The sequence below is a fragment of the Portunus trituberculatus genome, chromosome 39 (assembly GCF_017591435.1).
Source record: "Portunus trituberculatus isolate SZX2019 chromosome 39, ASM1759143v1, whole genome shotgun sequence".
Taxonomy (NCBI): Eukaryota; Metazoa; Arthropoda; class Malacostraca; order Decapoda; family Portunidae; genus Portunus; species Portunus trituberculatus.
Genome location: NC_059293.1, coordinates 21,950,240 through 21,971,161, shown reverse-complemented (window position 1 = coordinate 21,971,161; position 20,922 = coordinate 21,950,240). Strand labels below are relative to the sequence as shown.

At 39.7% G+C, this 20,922-nt stretch overlaps 1 protein-coding gene across 11 annotated transcripts; it reads left to right on the top strand.

Moving 5' to 3' along the window:
* The first annotated feature begins 628 nt into the window (after positions 1 to 628).
* LOC123515350 (WD repeat-containing protein 44-like) lies at positions 629 to 20,741 on the top strand. 11 transcript variants are annotated; one of them, XM_045273842.1, is made up of 25 exons: positions 629 to 814; positions 1,928 to 2,018; positions 2,214 to 2,324; positions 2,462 to 2,623; positions 2,803 to 3,051; positions 3,546 to 3,693; positions 3,859 to 4,343; positions 4,901 to 5,026; positions 5,269 to 5,476; positions 5,705 to 5,805; positions 6,347 to 6,397; positions 8,537 to 8,673; positions 10,766 to 10,840; positions 11,554 to 11,655; positions 13,347 to 13,497; positions 13,863 to 13,926; positions 14,146 to 14,300; positions 14,401 to 14,571; positions 14,686 to 14,808; positions 14,952 to 15,083; positions 15,485 to 15,646; positions 16,340 to 16,455; positions 16,996 to 17,123; positions 17,511 to 17,691; positions 17,829 to 20,741. In XM_045273842.1, exons 1-25 carry the CDS (start codon positions 744 to 746, stop codon positions 17,926 to 17,928), a joined length of 3,600 nt encoding a protein of 1,199 aa, XP_045129777.1. In that variant the 5' UTR covers positions 629 to 743; the 3' UTR covers positions 17,929 to 20,741. The 11 variants fall into 11 exon arrangements, with proteins under 11 accessions (XP_045129777.1, XP_045129785.1, XP_045129776.1 ...); XM_045273850.1 differs by having other exon boundaries at positions 2,459 to 2,623; positions 3,859 to 4,100; XM_045273841.1 differs by having other exon boundaries at positions 2,459 to 2,623.
* The last annotated feature ends 181 nt before the right edge of the window (positions 20,742 to 20,922 follow it).

Sequence of the window (20,922 nt, the reverse complement as noted above, 5' to 3'; positions counted from 1 at the left end):
TAGGACTCCTATAATTTATGATAAGTGAGATATATATTGCAGCCGCACGAAATTAATTTTGTGCACTTCCACTTTAATTTAAAAGACCTATTACAAGCTCCTCAAATCCACTTCAATGTCTGTACTTAAGCAGACTCAACGCAATCTTAATCAATGTTTAAAAAAAAAAAAAAAACGTTCTCAATTAGATTGTATGCAAATGTCAAGGAGATGATTAGTGGGGTTCTCACGACTGTTTTTTCCATTGATAATGCGGAGTATTTGTTATTACAGCTAGTTTCACGAAACATCCCTGAAAACCAATAGGCATGCATTAGACTTTAGAGGCTGTGTAAAGTAAAGTAAGACGTAAAAGTGTAAAGAATGGTGTGTGTGTGTGTGTGTGTGTGTGATAGGTGTTTTTATATCTTATCACAAGCTCCCTTCATTACCTTCATTCATTCATGACTGAAGCCAGAGATCCGTTATCAAGTCTTTCTCAATACACAAGAATTTTATTAATCCATTACCCTTGCAAGTTGCGTCATCTACATCCGACCAATCCTGAACCGCATACCATTGATGACCTCATGAGCCGGGAACCAGTCACCACCCAGTCTCTTTATGACATCACCAAAAGGCAGCCAATCCCAGCGCATGTAAACACTCATGGCCGCCGTCAGCTGACCGACAGTGGGCTGGCCAGCGATACAAGTTAGGTTAGATGGAAAATTACACCCATAACTCAGCTCCCATGCCTAATTATGTCGTCTGAGAGTGACCCAGAGGAGTTTTATGATGCATCAGACGTCACTCCGCACCGCCAGACCAGCAGGTGAGGCCTCAGATGAATGTTGTAGGGGAGACAGGATTCTGAAGAGGTGTGTCACCCTCAGTGCATAAAGGCGGTGCTGGCCTCTTGTCATGCCCACCTCTTGTTTTGGTATTTAATAAAGGAATATAGTAATTTTTTCATGTGTATTAGAGTGATTGTATAGGTTTTGCAACTGTTAATCTCACCAACGCGTGTTTTTCGCATAGTTTTTTTTTTTTTTTTTTTTTACTTTAGCCTAAATTTTGTGTCTACTCCCTTTTCTCCCCGTCTCTTGTTTTGGTGATTGTGAGGGAGATATGGTGGGCTCTTTATTGCTAGGTAGCGGCTTCTTATGTACTCTATTGCCGCCTTTCTCTGGGACATCCAAGCTTGGGGACTTGCTGGGAAAGTAGAGTTTTAGAATGGAGAAGGCCGAAATTCTGTCTCCCATATCCCATTATGTCATCCTACCGGGGAAAATTGCTGTTTCTTATAATTTTTCTTTGTCTGTCTACAACAAATATTAGGATCTGGTGGGAAAGTGGAGTTTTAGGATGAGGAAAGCTATATTATATTAGAAGTTTAAGGACAAGACCCCAGTTTTATAATTAAGATCCAAGCTTTTTTGCCTTTCATCTCTTTCTTCTGTTTTTCAGTATGTCTTATTCCATATCTTGTAGCAAGACAACATGCAACAGTTGTAAAGATTTACCACTGTATTGATTGCTACAATTACTTTTTTGGCAGATTTTTCAGGTTGTTAGGAAGTGGAATAAGGACAAAATAAGGCGTGTGTGTGTGTGTGTGTGTTGGTAATTTGAGCCATTGGCCTTAACCACCGTTACTAGCTTTCATGTGAAGGTCACTTAGCGGGGATGGAAAGGAATCTGATACTCCCTTTCACACACACACACACACACACACACACACACACACACACACACACACACACACACAAAAGGAGTGGCTTTTAATGTGTACTTTCTTTTCATTTAGAAGTAAGTAGGTAGGGGATGTAAGCCAAGGGTCTGTGACCTTATATATATATATATATATATATATATATATATATATATATATATATATATATATATATATATATATATATTCCATGTTTGTTGAATATCTCCACAGATTGGATGATGGAGTGTCTGGAGAACTGTTCTCCCAAGTTCACCTGCAGACGACCCAAGAGCAGACTACTTCTTTGGCAAACCTTACTCTGGTGAGTACATTGATAGTCATGAGAAGTGTATCTGTGTTACTTTGCACTGGTGGTATGAGGAGTGTGTGTTATGGTGGATCTATACCAAAGTGACACAGTGTATTATATTTTCTTAATTGATGCAGTGTGCTTTCCTTGCAGCAGAATCCTTTAGTGCTTCGTTATCTTCATTGCTAATGCTGAACATCCTTACAGAAACATGATTTGCTTCAGAATACAGACAGCACACTTTCTCAGCAATGCCCTCCTCCATCCTTGATGCAGCCTCCTGCTCAGCCTTTCCTGCATCCTCTCAAAGTATTTAATGTGAGTTCTGTCGGCCTTTGTGCACTAATGAATTTTGTTCATATGTTCATTGCCAATTTAGGTAGCATTGGTTTGAGTGAAACATTGGACTCTTTTATGTCTAGTATCAAATTATGACTGTATTGAACTTGCAGCAGCCTCCCTCAAAGGATTTAGTGAGTTCTGACCAAGCCAAGAATGAAGGCCTGCCTGTTGGAGTGGAGAAGGAGGAATGTCTCAGTCTGGGAAGCGCAAGTGGAGGGAAGCGGGATATGGAGGAGTCCAGCAGCGCCTGCAGCGGCTCACTGCTTGGAAACCTGGTGAGTTATTGCCATATCAACTAAAGCCTGGAGTGCAGTGCTAAGGGTATGGTGATAATGTCTATGGGAAACATTATGTAGATTGAAATTGATATCTGTTTACTGTTAAGGAAACATTAAGTCAGTGTCTTTGTATTGGGAAACATTACATAGACTAAAAGTACATTGTGATGTTGAAGGCTGATGATGATGATGAGGATGATGCTGCTGCCCCACGAGTCTGGTCAGGGGGAAGACGACGCATCAGACACCCAGAGGTTCGCCGGCAAATCCAGACTGAAGACGATGACCACATCAATCTGCCCTCACCGCTTGGAAGTCAGTCGTCCTCAGCTGATGGAATATACCCGTCTGGCAGAACCTCTCACCCTTTCCGAGTAGTGGAACATGATGCCGCCAGTGTTCAGAGCTCAATATCACTGGGAAAGGTTAGTACTTGCTTGCACCCACCAGTAATGTTACTAATTACAGAGAAGTCACAAGAAACCATTAGGCTTGTATGTGGCAGTTCATGTATTAAGGAATAACAGAGATCAACAGCATCTTCCTAATATTAGTTTTTATTGCAGGTAATGGGAAAGATAATTTTAGTGGGGAATATGTATTTATAGTCTCTGCCTTGCACCATTCTTTATTGCAGGTGTTTAGGTAATGGTAGAGGTGTACAATTAGAGTCATGGCTTTTACTTTCATAGGATGCATTATAAAGAAAAGCTGCGTGTGAATCTCATAGCTAAGAGCATCGTAAAGGGTTTCCATTTTGCCATAACTTTGTCTCTTGTAGGCAAAGTGATCTTGTTAAGCCATGTGAAGTTCGGTTTTGAAGTTTATTTTCAAAATGTCCAGTAGAACATAGCATGACAGGTGAAGCAGTAAATCTTTATGCTAATTTGTTGACATTTTTTTTTTTTTTTTTTCTCAGGTTGGTAAAATATTGGGTGGACTAGAAGGCCATATCATTCAGGAAGGTCAGCAGAGCAATGAAACTCAGCCAGAAACAAAGTCTATTGAATCGTCTCACTCGGATCCCTCCAAAGACGTCAGACCATCAGCAAGTGTGAAGTTGGCTAGTGAGTATGCTGTGCTTCATTTTTGTATTCAGTTGATATAATAGAATTTATAGATTTTGACAGTAATAATAACAAGTGAAGGTTCCTGTATTTCTTGTGTCTTGTACTATGATTTCCAGTGCAAGTACAACAGTGAATTGTAATGCATTGTTTTGTGGCCAACAGGTGACATAGCTGGGATAACCATGTCTCCAGAACCTGACCTCGTGGCCAGCACAAAAAGCAGCTCGGGCAGCGACAAGTCCAACAGCCTCCCTCGCACAGGACAGGACTCTCTCCCACCTGATCTGCCAACACTTGACGTTTCCTCCCAGCCACAAATAGCAGTGTCTGATGCCTTCCCTGTACCGCACCTGTCCCACTCTGAACCTTCCAAAAAGGATGGTGCTCTTGAGTCTTTGCCTGGGGTATCTACCACTGCACCTACTCCTTCTCTTTTGGATGATATTAGGAGTCAGCCCCGTATAGGTATCCATTACACTAGCAATTATGATTCAGAGGCTGGCAACATGAGAGCTACATCCTACAAGGTTCATGCTCCAGCTGCAGTGGTTCAGGGTCCCCACCAGTACCCACCACCAGGCCAAGTGACAAGCGTCCCTGTTGCTCCACCTAGAAAAAAGAGAAGGAACAGGCACAACACTGATGATGTACGTGTGAATGATACTGAAGGAATGGTATCTCAGTTGTGTGGCTAGAGTCATTGTACCTTCACTATCATCTTCCTCATCATCATTATTATAAATTTTTACGATGCATGGTATGACAAGATTCACGACTCAGAAAATAGTGAACATGAAGGAATGGTGCTTTCCTTCATGCAGCTTTCATTGTTGTGAATACTTGAAAAGCATGCTACTAGTGTCACTTCATTTGCATCATTGCATGGAAGCAAACTTGTAGATTGGCAACATGCAGTCACATCTTTGGTTGAATTGGCAACTATAGATGATTATTTCAAAAGTGGATGCACACAGGGAGGTGTCAATCAGTATTGATAAGATAACTGTGATAGTATGGACTATAGAGCACATGTAGCTTAGAGCACTGATTCTTGATTGTGGCTTGTGAAATACTACACCCTTCTAGTGCACATGCCTTCCTGACCCAGAGCTTCAGCTGATTTGAATGAACATACTGTGACAAAATTAAGTGTGTTATTTAGCTAGAAAACTAGATTTATTTACTTATTATTATGTTGGCGCAGGACACGGCAAGTGTATCGTCTCTTCCCTCCCCCTCACTCGCCCTCTCATCTGTGGACGCCATCAGTATTGGTCAGTCATTAGATTTACGTCAAGCCGTCCGTGGAGAATACCTTGTTAAGCCCCAGGTAGGCTGTGCTTTTACCATCTTTTGGATTACCACTTACACTGGTTTATGAATTACTGTTGTGATCTATTGATTAATACTTCATGAATGCTAGCATCTTTGCCAGCATGGATAATTTAGAGACTTGTAATGATGCTCCCAGTAGACTACTAGATATGAATGTTAATAGGTGGCTCTATGTTTTGAGAGCCTATCTTGTTTATTTATGATTGATTATCTGATTGTTATATATGCATCTCAAAGGACTCAGAGAATGCTAAAGCATTGGGTCCAACTCCTGAGGAAATAGCTCGACTAGAAGCTGAGGACAACACTAGTCAGGCCTCAACCCCAGAGGTGTCTAGAGCACCAAGTCGTCTTGCCAGCTCCAGCCAGCAGGCAGCCTCCGCCAGTGAGACTCCCAGCACCCCAGGAACTCCAGGCTCCATCCCCTCAGACACAGCATCATCAGGTGAAGATCAGCTGGCTGCCTGTCATGGTTTTTGTGATGATTGTGATCACATCAAACTCAGATAGAATTAGACTTGTAGTTGAATTACCATACACCATTTCTTGGGTGAAGACAGAGTGATATCATTGGTCTGCCTGTTTATTGGGCTGACATTCAATGCCAAGGCCTGTGGCATTGTAGTACCAGTGGCAAGAGATGCCTTGTAATACCTGTTTCCTCACCTGACAGATGTGGCTGCCAGTCCAGCCTCCAGCAATGAGGGTCAAGTGAAGCAACTCAACTTGATGGTTCGGACTCGATCAGACTCTGGAAAAGAGCTTTCTGATGCGGTAAGTATTGGTGTTTTTCTGTAATGTCACCCAAGCACTGCTCTTGTTTCTCTATAGCAGTAATATAGTATATGATAATATTCAGAATATGGATTTGAGTTAGTGTTGAAATTCTTTGTTAATGGAAATTAGCTGTGTAGCTGAAATGATTTCAGTTATCATCAAGTTGTTTATGTATGTAGTGAGAGTGAAAAAGACTGCAGAGGTTTCTGCAAACTTGTGTGGCTGGGGGATGGAAGGCTGCCATCTGTGTCTCATGACTGTGCTTGTTGGCAGTGTTGTTCTTGAATCATTAATAATGGCAGGAGGAAAGAAATAGAACATGGTCATGGTGTAGTTGAGAGAATACTCTCCCTTTGTTACACTATGGGATGATATGTACTATATTGTGTATGATAACTGTCTTGTACTGACTCATGCTTGACAATTTTCTTTATTTCTCTTGATCATTTCCAGTATTCATCTCATTGATGCATTAGTTGAGAGTGATGCAGTGCTCAGTCAGATCAGTAGCTATAACATAGATCTCCTCTCTTTGAAGGAATGGATATTGCAGTCTCCTGTTGACTTTGATGACATCATGAGTGACAAAGTGAGTTTGGAAATGTAAAAGCTAATTATAGTTGTCATGTAGTGGATTGAAGTTAGCTCAAGGCTGATTATTTGTCTGATTTTATTTGTTTTAGTCTAGAATGCTATTAATTTGTATGTCTTTAATATCCCCATTGTGTATACCCTCTTTATTGTATTTAGTAATTCACACACACACACACACACACACACACACACACACACACACACACACACACACACACACACATTACAGTTAAATGTGAATAAATTATTTGTATGATGAAGAGGAAGCATCAGACTCTGAGCTAACATTTGGCAATTTTGAAATGATACCTTGAACCAAAAGAATTAAGCCAACAGTAAACAAAAATCTCACATTTCTAGCTGTATTATGCTTCCTCCATCAATCTGCAAATCTTGTTCTAACACCAGCAATCCTAGACAAGATTCTGCCTGGTGATCTTAACACACCCTTTACCAGTTTTCTGGCCAGATTTCATCAGTATGTACATGATTTCCTTTTACTGCTAGGACATTCCATTTAACTTTGTTGAAGGACATAAGAGTATTGCAAAGATCATTTCTTCCATTGACCTTAAAGACATAAGGTAAAGATTCATTATTCATTATTCATTAGTCTTGCTAGAAAGGAATACTTATGTCCCTCTCTACATTAGAGCAATGTTCCCACTAAGAGAGATAGCCAAGATTTAACATAGACACAGTTCCAGGTTCATTAGAAAGGAACATATATCTGTTTGGCTGTCTACATCAGATCAATGCCACCAGCGAGAGAGGTAGCTGAGATTTAACATAGACGCAGTATCCTCAGCAGTATGGAAGCTTGCTGTCAGCATGAATAAATTATTATGTTTATAATGTGACTCACCCATCACCATCACTGTTCACTGTTGTCTCTCTCTCTCTCTCTCTCTCTCTCTCTCTCTCTCTCTCTCTCTCTCTCTCTCTCTCTCTCTCTCTCTCTCTCTCTCTCTCTCTCTCTCTCTCTCTCTATATATATATATATATATATATCCTCCTCCTCCTCCTCCTCCTCCTCCTCCTCCTCCTCCTCCTCCTCCTCCTCCTCCTCCTCCTCCTCCTCTCTCCTCTCTCTCTCCTCTCCTCTCCTCTCCTCTCTCTCCTCTCCTCTCCTCTTTTCCCTTTCCTCTCTTCTCTCTCTCTTCTCTCTCTCTCTCTCTCTCTCTCTCTCTCTCTCTCTCTCTCTCTCTCTCTCTCTCTCTCTCTCTCTCTCTCTCTCTCTCTCTCTCTCTCTCTCTCTCTCTCTCTCTCTCTCTCTCTCTCTCTCTCTCTCTCTCTCTCTCTCTCTCTCTCTCTCTCTCTCTCTCTCTCAGTGTGTCTATCAGGTTGAGATTCTCCCAAAACAGCAGCTGAGACGAGACTCCCCATGCACTTCATAGTGCTGCCCAAAATACTTGTTGATCTCCACAGTGAATGTGCACACCAGTGATCAGTGGCTCTCACGAACAATTACAGTAGTTGTGTTTTGTATAGTACACCAGGCCCTTCTTGTATAGTTTCAGTGTTACTCAAGGTACAAGTTGGTATCCCACTGCCACCATGTGCTTCACCAATCCAAAAGACTTACACATTCCTGTTGTGATTTTACATTTTTTTAAATTTGGAACCGTCACTCAAATTCCCTTTCAGTGATGCGAGGAAAGTTAATGTTGAACGTTCTACATGGACATTATGAATTGACATGACCAGGTTAAAGTGCATCACATTATACAAAGATTCTTCTATTTTTTATGCATTACATGTTAAGCACATGATGATTTTCTTTCCAGTGATATGATGCAAGGGCTCTATCCTTGAGTGTTATAAATGTATAAAAATCCACTTTTATTAATATATGTCTACTTGTGATGATGTACTGTTTTCTTCCTCCATTGACAGCATACTACAAATTGTAAATAAGTAATCTTACATGCTTTCATTGTGGTTGTGCACTGAGTATTTTGTCATTGATTAACTACTATTGTGACCATTCCACACTAATTAATTCTTAAGGAAAGGAAATGCGATACAAATTGCATCACATCCTGTGGGACAAACATGGTGATCTCGAGATGAATTGCCAGAGAAAATCCTCGTCACACATAGTAAAGCATAACCACTTCCTTATTCCTTTTAGGAGATCCTGCAGCAAGTGACTGTGCTGAATCTCGACACTGGTGAAAGAATTGCTCTCAGTGATGCCGAGAACTGTCTGCCCAAGGCCCTCAACCCTCTCTCCCTCCACATCATGAGACTCACAAGTGAATATGTCAGGTGTGTATCCTCTTCCTGTACTGTCCCACCTTGAACAGCAGGATTTCATAGCGCCTTGCACTCTCACTAACTCGATACTCTAGAAATGCAGCTTGTGGCAAAATGTATCTTATAATGGTGGGCTGATGAATGTGTGTGTGTGTGTATTTACCTAGTTGTAGTTTTACAGGGCCTGGGCTTTATGCTCGTGTGGCCCCGTCTCCATATCTACACTTATCCAATCTTACTTTAAAATTATGCACACTCGTTGCAGACACTACTTCTTTATTTAAACTGTTCCACGTCTCAATACATCTTTGCGGGAAACTATATTTTTTAACATCTCTCAGACATCTTCCTTTTCTCAGCTTTTTACTATGCGATCTTGTACTTCGGATGTCATATTCTTCTCTCAGGATCAGTTTCTCATTATCCACTTGGTCCATTCCATTGATCAATTTATAAACTTGTATCAGGTCTCCTCTCTCCCTTCTTTGTTCCAGGGTTGGTAGATCCATAGCCTTTAGTCTCTCCTCATATATCATCTCTTCAAATTCTGGAATCATTCTTGTATTCTCTCCAATTTCCTTATGTGTTTCTTTTTATACGGGGTCCACACTACTCATGCATATTCCAATCTGGGTCTTATTATAGTACTTATCAATTTCTTCATCATTTCTTTGTCCATGTAGTGAAATGCTATTCCAATATTCCTTAGCAAATTATATGTTTCTCTAAAAATTCTATCAATATGGCTTACTGGTTGATTGTTTTCTTCCATTGTCACTCCTAAGTCCTTTTCCTTTTTAACTTTCTCCAGTTCTACTCCATCTCCCATCTTATAGATTCCCACAGGTCGTCTTTCACTCTTTCCCATTTCCATGACATGGCTTTTGTTCACATTGAATTCCATTTCCCACTTTTACTCCATTCCCAGATCTTATTTAGGTCTTCTTGCAGTATTTCACAATCCTCTTTTGCTTTATAACTCTGCACAGTTTCGTATCATCTGCAAACAGATTTATGTAGCTGTTCACTCCTTCTGGCATGTCGTTAATATAAATGAGGAAAAGTATTGGTGCCAATACTGACCCCTGTGGCACTCCGCTTTCTACTGCTCTCCACTTGGACTTCATATCTTTAACTACTGTCCTTATTTCTCTCCCCCTCAAATAATTTTCTATCCATCTCAATGTGCTTCCTTTTAAGCCACCCTTCTCCTCTAACTTCCATAGTAATCTTGCATGTGGCACTTTGTCAAACGCCTTTTTTAAATCCAAATAAATACAGTCAACCCATCCTCTCTCTCTTGTACTCTATCAACTATTCTAGAATAGAAACTCAATAAATTAGTTACACACGACCGTCTTTTCCTAAAACCAAATTGGCTATTTGATATTAATTTGTTGTCTTCAAGGAACTCGATCCATTGTTTCTTTATTATTCTTTCACACATCTTGCATATTACACTAGTTAGTGATACCGGTCTGTAATTTAAAGGTTCTTCCTTCCTTCCACTCTTATGTATGGGAACCACCTCAGCTCTTTTCCATTCTACTGGTACTGTTCCATTTTCTATTGAGCATTTTATGATGTTGTATATAGGACTTGCTAGTTCTTCCCTACATTCTTTCAGTATTCTGCCTGAGACTTCAACTGGTCCCATTGCCTTCTCTTCATCCAGTTCCTTCATTAACTCTTTTATTTCAAGCTTGGTTACTTTAATCTCTTTCATATAGATTGTCTCTATTACCCTGTGGCCTTTCAAATTTGGATTCCTTAGTAAAGACCTCCTGGAATTTATTATTTAATAGTTCTGTGTGTGTGTGTGTGTGTGTGTGTGTGTGTGTGTGTGTGTGTGTGTGTTTCATAGCTAGCAATTATCAGTTTTTAAAGAAAGACTTAACTTGAAGAAGAAAGTAAGGATGTTATATGAAATGATGATAATTATGATGATGATGAGGTGGAGGAGGAGTTGAAAGTATATTTTAAAAATGGAAAAGAAAGAAAAAGCTTGAGCCAACACTAATATTGAGTATGAAGCTTCAACTTGCATGTAACCAATATATCTCTTTGGATGATCCATTATGTAATCAATGATTTGCTGCTGTAGAGGACGAGCCACATCAGGAAGACCAATGTCAGCTGTAGACAGCTGCCTGCAAGCGCTAAGCCCCAGCAGCTCTTGGTAATATAAGGCACACTGTACACGTATCTTGCATTGAAGTCTTAAGCATCATGTAGATGTATACTTTGTCGTCACACAGGCTAACATTTACTGGTAGGTTAGAACATAGGAATTTTTTTTTGCCTGTGGTAGAGTAGTGAATCAAATGCACCTTTTCATCAGTGCAGTGCTATTTTAATGGTAGAATGTGACATGTGCTCTATTGCCATGACATCCATCATTTTCATGAGACGGAAGCAAGCAGACTGCTAGTTTAGTTACGTCATACAGAGAAGAGAGCAGTACATACCAGTTTTTGTTGTACTTATTTTGTCAAGCACCCACCAGTATTTAACATAGATATCAGACATTTCAAGGGTGCTGTTGTCAGTGTACTATGATTTCAGTTTCTTGAGTCAGCACTAGGAAGGTTGTAGCACTTGAGTTAACGTGGCTGATGACTAGGAATCACCTGTACTCGGAGTATTCCACAGCATGTCTGCCAGATATTTTAACATTTGGCTCATTTATAGTTCAATAATACAGAAAGTGTGTAGTATGTTAGTGAGAGACATTCATATTTCAAGAGCTGGAACTTCTATTTGAATCCTTATACTGTTATATTAATGGTACATCAGTGTAATTTAGTCCAGTTACAATAAGAAGTGGTAGCAGGTATTTTGTTGTTTCTGCTGAGTATTTGTAGAATGGCTAATGGTCACTTCCTTTAACAGCAGTTCTAATGTTGATGGGCCAGAGTCAGATGAAGAAAGTGTTGTTGAGGTGAGCGTCAAGAAACTTCCCGATGTGGACAGTTCAGCAGTGAAGAAAAAGACGTGAGTATTGTCTTTGTATAGGCAGTTAATTATTAACTATTGTGTGGAAAATTGTTGTAGTATTGGTAATTTAGAGAAATAATTGTATCAATTTTTTGGCATTTTCTCTTGTATTTTTTGTATGTGTTGAAGAGTCTTTCAATTTATTTAGAATACTGTCAGCATGATATATTTAGTATGAAATGAATATAGAGCATTTTTTCTTGCTGCAGAAGAATATATGAAATGTTTAAGTTTCTCCTGATCTGTTTTCTACCTAATTTTCCTCTGAGACAGTTGCTTCAGGAATTATATATTGTTACGTACATGCCACGGCTGCGGTTAACTGCTACAGCTCACTAGAGTGTTATTCTGGCAAAATCGCCAACTTTGTTACGGTCAGTACAGTGGGGATTATAAAACACTCCACAGAGTCCCCACTACTATAACTCACAGCTGCCGTAACCCTCAGGTTCTTTCAAGGTTGCCAAGAGTGTATAATTTCCCCCACTGTAAGGGAATCTCCTTAGCAACTCCTTCTCCTCCTGTACCCAACCAAGTAGAATTTATAAATGGTAGATGTTATGTGTAACAGGGCGAGGCCTTAATACCCCTAGAGAAACCGCCCACAAGGACAATTCCACCCACTTCTCTATGAAGTATTAATGCCTCTCCGCACGCCTTGTCCACAGACTGTGATAACTCACAGACCGGAACAACCCGCGCGGTATATTACTATACTATCTTACTACAAGTGCTTCCTAACACCTGTCAGACTGACACCCCTAGCCTACACTACTACAATATATGATGTGTACAGCACATCCGGTGATGTACACACAAGCCCAGACACCACCTACGGGTGACAACCACTATACACGGAGTCCAAATACTCGTCGCAGACAAGTCTGGCGGACGACAACTACGCACCACTGGCCGACATGAAGCCTCTCAGCATTCAATAGTGTGCGTGGCTACTACCACTACAATACAGTATACTACTGAAACTATACAAAAGATGGTGGGGCACACAGCCCACCAAACCCCACTAGTGACCACAGCCACCAACAAAACAAACAGGACGAGACAAAGCGTGTCTCCCCCGCGCCGACACTCGAGTGGACGAACGCACGAGAAATGTAGCCAAACTTACTACACCTCTCCCAGAGCAACAAGCCCGTTGCTCTAACAGTCACGGTCTACCCAGTAGCAAGCCAGCTACTCAACAGGAGGGCACAACTCCCAGACCGATGACTAATGAGTACTGGTAACGCACAGTCCAGCCACACGTGTCTCTTACTGTGCCAAGAACGTACGTGTTAACTCCGCTGAAGACCGGCCGGTACTGAGGCGAGGCTCGCAGACACAACAAAATGGTGGAAACAAAGAGAGGGTGGTTGGCCGCACAGCGGAACAGCGACAGCCCGTGCTTGGGCGGCCAGAGGCTACACATATAATATAATTAAATAAAGGGGAAATAATGCGGTGGCCCTCACAATATATACCATACATTCTTATTTGTGTATTCATTGTTTATATGGTTAAACTTCTGGGGTGCCCACAAGACTATCTCTTTCCACCAGCAGGTGATGAGACCAAGAGTGTGGTTGATGTGTTTATGAATTTGTGGTGCCTTGTCTAGGCCAAACAGATTGCTGGCCCAGTATGTAGATAAATTATTTGTACTCCTTATTTATTATCAAATCTTGCAGATCCCAGCTGAAGAAATTCTTGGGTCGAAAAATGGAGTCTGCTGTGAACAAAGCACGATCTCTTGCTCATGAGGTTTCCCACAGACACCGTGAAGAGAAGGACATTTTTGAGGATGACGCACCAGCCCATGACACTATGCACTATGTCAAGGTAGACCAGTCACTTGTGTTGTCATTGTAAACATGTATTTGTGATGTAGAGGGAGTGAATGCTGTAGTTTATGGATTGTATTCTCAAATGTCATAGTATCTTATCTCTGCCACTTTTTAACAGGCTCATGTGGAGTTTATTTAGGGTTTGAAGAATGTTTTCATGATGGTAATGGTAATTCAATAGGGAATCTGCATCATCATTGGGGAATAGAATCCAATTAATCATCTTGGTGCCTTTGAAGATAGTCCTTATGAGATGATAGTGTTACAGGCCTTGTATCTAGCAGCATCTTGTCACTTTAGTCTTCTTCTGTAGACTTGAGCAAAATTATTGTTATTTTAATGTTTCTTTTCTTTTTCCAGATCAAAACTGGCCACAAAGGACCACATGAATTTGACAACCTTATGTATGTTCAGGAAATTGCAGGTAAAGTATCTGTTATATGAAACTTTGAGCTTGTAGTAAGATTTTGTCATTCTCTTAATGTTTTGAATGTCTTACGGTGATTGTTCATGGAATTCTGCCCTGATCTTAGGAGAGTCAGAAGAACCAAAAGGTTTAACTTTCTGTGGAATATTGCATTAATTAAAGTAATAGTATATATATTCCCTGAATGAAAATAGTTGACAGTAACAATACTTTCAGGGGAGCACACTGGGCCAATATGGTGCACAAAGTTCAGCGGGTGCGGCCGATTGCTGGCCACGGCTGGACAGGACCACATGCTGCGGGTGTGGGTGCTCAAACAAGCCTTCAACTACTTCCTGGACATTCGCACAAAGTGTAATGCTGACATCAAGGTAAAGTCTGCACAGTTTTGTCATAATTTACATGAGTGTAATTAGGAAGGCTGGTTGACAATATCAGGGGCACGCGTCACAGGCACCAACATCATTCCAGGTATCACCGACTCCCTCTCAAGAGTCGCTTGTGTCACAACATTCAGGGCAGTCAGGGGAGGATCCAGGCTCCCTTGACCCCACAGATGATGGAAGTGCTCCATTCATGCCCAAGCCTTTCTGCGTCTACACAGGACACTCAGCAGACATGCTGGATATCTCCTGGTCCAAGGTAAGGAAAGCTCCACAAGACTGCTGAGAGGCAATCAAGTAATTTGGTTGTATATTTTTCTCCCCTGCCCTTCCCCACCCCCACTGCCTCCCTCTAAAACCAGTTCTATTTCAGAACTACTTCTTGCTGACCTCCTCAATGGACAAGACAGTGAGACTGTGGCACATCAGTAGAAAGGAATGTCTTTGTATATTTCAGCACATGGATTTTGTCACAGCAATTGCATTTCATCCCAAGGTGAGACCAAACACTATGTCTTCTATATGTTGGCATCTTGTTTTACCTACTTTTGAGAAGCTGTGGTGTGAATTACTGTGTGCTTAGAGGGGGAAAGAGATATCTGTAGATGAGGGAGAGCAATAGTCTGATTCTCCTCTCAGGATGATCGCTACTTCATATCTGGTGCACTGGACGGCAAGATAAGACTGTGGAGTATACCAGACAAGAGAGTTGTTCTGTGGAATGAAGTGGAATGCCAGCCAAACCTCATCACAGCTGCAAACTTCTGCCAGGTATCACAACTAACACCATTATTTCAAGACATAGTTTTCCTTAGCAGCCCATTACTAATATGTATGTCTGTCCCTTTTAATGTTTATTCTTAAGAGCTGCCAGGATTGATATGACTGTGACAGAAAAGCTTCCATCTATTCCTGTGCATGCCCTCAGCATTTTCTGTTACCTCTCCAGTTATCAGTCCTCTTACATCTTCTGAGTTTTTACAGATATTCTTTAAGCATTATTTGTTATTACAGAGGCAGAATATACACAACTGCTGAGCAAGTTTTTTTTATGTAGGAGGGGGCACTGGCTAAGGGTAACAGAAATAAGAGCCAATCAAAAAACAGTATTAAAATGAGTTCTCCTGATGCAGTATTCATCCATTTCCAGTACATTTTTGTTCTAATTTCAGAATGGAAAATATACAGTGGTTGGGACATATGATGGCCGGTGTATGTTCTATGAAACGGACCAGCTGAAGTACTACACACAAATCCTTGTGAAATCCACACGAGGAAAAAATGCCAAGGGTCAGAAAATTACCGGAATAGAACCTTTGCCAGGAGAAGATAAGGTGTGCATCAGTATTCTTTTTCAGTATCTTACTCTCTGCTTTATTTCTTGTCCTTCCGTATATACTAATCTAGTCTGTGTATCAGACCAATGCTTGACGTCTCATTAGCACAATAATAATTGTATTAGCAATCTCTTTCCATTGAACTTGACCCCATACTTGTGCTTATGTGTTTCCTTGTCTTATATTTTTTATCTTATTCATTTTACTGTAGGTGATGAGGCAACTGTTTGGAGGTTTTGAAGTTGAATTCCAGATGAATATGCTACAAAGCCAATAATGAACAAAGGGGGGGGGGAAGAGTTAGAAGGAAACACAGGTGTAAGGAGTTGAGTTGAAGGGGGTAAGGTGGAAGGAAACAGGTATAAAGAGTCAAGTTTATTCCCCAGTGTTTCCTTCCACCTCCCCCTTTCAACTTGTCTAAATGTTTGTACAGAACCAATAATGATGAGACATTCCGACAAGACAAGGGTGGAGGTTAAGAGTGAGAGAGAGACACAAAGGTTTCAAGAAAAGCATTTTATTTCCCTGAAGAAGTCAGCAGTGAAACTAGTTGTGAATAAACTCATCTTATAACACCTTTGTCTCTTTCTTGACTTTCATCTACAAGACAGTGTTCAGATTAAGCTTTAGGTTTGTACATCCATTGCCATCTGTCAGGTTATAACTAACTCCATGTAATACAACTTTCAGATTCTGATTACAAGTAATGACAGCAGAATACGCTTATATGATCTGAGGGACCTCAACTTGTCCTGCAAGTATAAAGGTTACTCCAATACATCTAGTCAAATAAGAGCAGGATTCAGGTGAGTTGTGGTCAATGCCAGTTTTGTATGATATATTTCTTCATGAAGTGTTTTGCTTTTCCATTTGTAGGAATAAATGCAGATGGGCTAAGAGTGTGAAAAATGTGTGTATGAGTGTGTGTACTTTGTCTGGGCCACCTTGTGTGTGAATGATATAGATTTTATATCAAAGCAAAGTCAGATTGGATCTCTTTTCAAGTAAATTGTGATAAGCAGCCTCCTGGTATTGCCATGTCCTGTCTTGATAGTGAGTGAGTGGTGATGAATATGTAACATTATCAAGCCACTTTCTCTAAGGTTTATTTTTGCAAGTCTTTGTTGAAGCAATATTGAAAACTATTAGGGTATTAAATTATCATTACACAATTAGTTATACATCCCTTCTTAAAAAAGTGGAATTTAGATATGTAAATATTTTTATTTATAAGTGAATGTGTTTATAGAATAATGGGATGAGAGTTATTTATAAAAACAGGGATTGATTCTTGTAATGATATTTGTTTTAATGTGAGATATTACCATGATATTTTCTACTTCCAGCCATGAAGGGAAATATATCGTTGCTGGAAGTGAGAATCAGTGTATATACATATGGAAGACTCATCACGACTGCTCAAAGTTCCCATCGGCCAGAAGGGACAGGAATGAATATTGGGAAGGAGTCAAAGGTATGTACCATTCCAGTCTTGCTAGTGCTCTAGTGTGACTACAAGAAAATAAGGTATTGCATTAGAAATGATGGGTTTATTAAAAAATGAAGGGAACTATAACATTGTAACTGTTTGACTCTCAAATGCTGAACACAGTTTTAAACCACATAGACATTGATTATTTCTCAAGTGCTCATTGGTTTCTTGATAAGTTATTGGTGCTAACTTTTATGTGTGGAAAGCAACAACTATAGTTTGTATAGGAACTGCCACATGTAGGCCTGTTGAATTCTTCCTGCTTCCCTTTATTTTTTGAAGTTCTTATTTTGAATTTTTTTTTTTTTTTTTTTTTTTTTTTCTCTCTCTCTCCATTATACACATATGCACATCATTGCCTCTAAACAGCTCACAGTGCAGTTGTGACCTGTGCTGTGTTTGCTCCCCATCCTGAGCTGGTGTTCAGCTTTATTGAGCAGCAGCAGGAGATTCTCAACAAGGCCACTCAGCCCCCAGAGGAGCAGCAGCAGCAACAGCAGCAGCAGCAGCAGCAATCTCAGAATAAGGATAGCGGCACCAATAACAAAGGGTATGTATGACTCTCTTCCTTCACTTGCAAGAGATGTTGTTAACCTTCAGATTTAACTTGTAAATAGTAATAAATGCTTCAAACCAAAGCAGTAACACGTTCATCAAGCCAAAAGTTTCATGATTTTCTTGTTTCAGATATGTTCTTGTCTCTGCAGACTTCAATGGCTGTATCAAGGTGTTTCTGAAAAAGGAAAAGCCTAAGCATTCTTCACTGCCAGCTTCAGCTCTGGTGTAGAAAGGTTTATAGCACAGAAGGTGATAATCATATATTACCAATAAAGGAAGACATTTTTATGCATTTTTGTTTATTTCTTTCTTGTTACATGTATAGGTATTGAATAGCCTTATATGCATCAAAGCCAAAGGAGAGAGGCAATACTGGAAATAATGTTGATGTTTGATGATTGATTATGGTTTTAACTTGCCAGTCATTGTATATGCAAGCTGTGACAGACCGCTATCAAATGAGTAATCTTGATTGAAGATTAAAGATGAATGAATTTAAAATTTTTATACTTGGTACAAGGTATTAATGATTTCTTTTAACAAAATGATAAGATTTCAATCTGGTCATATTTTACAAAATATTTGACCATCGGTTGAGAAATTTTTATTCTTGCTGTGATATAGTTCATATTTTTCAGTGAATTTGTATATATCATGTACATTGAAACCCTGACACATAGTAGGATTGACATGATAAGACCAGAATGTAATGATGTTTCCATACCTACTTAAAGTAAACTCAAAATTATGGAATGTGGTGGCCAGCAGCAGCCTCACACCATGCACAGGTTCTGCTTATGTGTCAGTCTTACAGCTCAGTTGCTGTAGTGGAGAGAGAGAGTGGTGGAAGCACCCCATCTGTGATACATGTGGGGAGATATTCCAGCCAGTAGCAGTAAGCTGTTTTTAGAGTCCATCTGGATGAATTGAAGGCAGCCTTATTATTCCTCCAGCATCCAGATGAACTGTATTTGAAGGTATTTTATTGAAGCCATCTTTATTTTTCAGCTGAGTAAACCTGTATGGGTCATAAGATCATATTCCGAAACACTTCTGCACACACCTTGACTTTTTCAAAATGCTCTAGTTAAAGTTATTCGGGTTTTTCAGGACATTTTTATTGTTCTACAGAAGATTAACAAGATTTACCAATCATTTAGATCTATGGCCTTTGAAAATAATTGTGGTGAGAGAGCTAAGTGTTTCTGAATATGGGCCTTAAATTGCACAAGAAGCTTATTTCCATTTTAAGTGAAGCAAGGAGTACTGTAGGGTCATGACAAATGGATTAAAAGGAGTGGATTGATATGAAAATGCTTACTCGGTTCATTATTCTATCATAGCTAAAAATATGTACTGTATGATAAGGGCTTGTCCATACAAAACCTTATGTTGTAGAAGGAAGAATTGCATTTACTCTTTCTTCTGCTACTGCACTATATTTGTACAAGGAGGGAGAAGATATTTGAGCTGAATATAAAAGGCAGATTAATTTTACAGCTGATGGTAATTAAAAAGACTTGTAACTTTTGTTCAAATGTTCACAACAATATCTAAGAGATGTAGCCCTTGATGGTGTACTAATGAATTTTAAGAAACAGAAAGATGTTTAGAAGGAAGATGTATAGAAAATTACTTGTATGGGAAGAGTCAGTAATGAGGTGGAAATCAAGCAAAGTGTGACCAAAGATTTTAGGTGCCATGTGGGAGAAGTGTAAATAATAGAGATGTGGAAGATGTGGTTAGTGTTAGGCAAATGTCAAGTTGGTATGGTTAAGGCAAGGAAAATGAGAGAAAATACATGGTAGACAGATAATGTCAAAGAAGCAGTTAGTTAAAATAAGGAATTTTTACATGGTGTTTGTCAATAGTTATGCAAGAAGTTAGTCAGAGTAAAATTATAAGGGGCATGGAAGGTTTAAAATTGGTTAAGATCCAGATCTGATCCTTAGTTTCAGGAGGGCTGGCTTAGCACCCTGTTCCTAATCCTGTCCTGGAGATGCACTCAGTATCCTCTACCTGTTATCAACACTTTGTCCTTTGGCTTGTTCTGAAGTTTTCTCTGTTTTGAGCTCTTGTCATTGCATTTCTTTATTGTGTCCAGTCAATTTTGTGTTGTTCCTAATCGTGTATCATAAGTTTTATTGATATTTTTGTCTTCTCATTGATAGGATTTGATTAAGTACTGTTCTCCTTTTCCATGAAGTGACCTCTCCATAAAATATAAAAGATCTCTGGCATAGTGCCATACATTCCACACTTACACTAGAATTTCACAGCTTGCTACCATAGCTCATAGAAGTTATCACAAATATCCCTTTAAAATTTAGATCCTTTATATTTCTGTCCAGAATCATGCCAGATCTTTTAATCCTTCATTCTTTTCTTAACTTACAAAACCTTGCCAGCTTTCATTCTTCAGGTCCAGGCATCCAGTCAGTCTCCACTGTCTCTTCACCATTGCTTCCTATTGTCAATGAAAATAGCTTCACTGCTACTCTGCTTCTGATGCTCATGGCATAGATTGACAGACATTACATAATACACACAATACAAATAGCATAATAGGAACAACAATATATGCAACCAAGAAATGGACAGAACACAATGCTGAGGCTTGTTATCCAAGCAGTAGAAATGAATTCTCTGAAAGGTGCTTGCGGTGCAAAGAACATAGAGTAATAAGCTTACGTGAAACATTGAGCCTGTCAAGGAAAGTGAAGACTTGTGGAATGGCTGAGATGACAGAATGCATCACTATGACAGTGTTGTCAGCTGTGGAGTATAGGAATGGAATAGGATAAGTAGAAGGATACATGGTGTGGGTGTAGGGAGAACACCTCCACTAATATTAGAAGTGTTGAATTATTTTAGAGGATGAGTGAGGGAAGGGAATAGAGATAAAAATAAGTGAAGAGTTTTGTGTTGTGGTCATAGTCTTGAGGAAGTTGCATGTGAACAGATTGATCAATATTGAGGTAGATAAATGAGCATGAATGGTGACTGCAGCATATTGTAGATCAATAAAAGAAATTCATTAGTCATACTTGTTTTTATTGTTGTACACATACCAGTCTTAATCATGCCATTGTTTTCTCTGTTCAGTGTTGATGTCCAGAGGAAGTGCCTGTGTTTATGTGCCACACACTGCATGTTGGTGAGTTGCATTGCATATGCCAATGTTTGTTTGTTCATAACTATTTATTTGTACTTTTTTACTTGG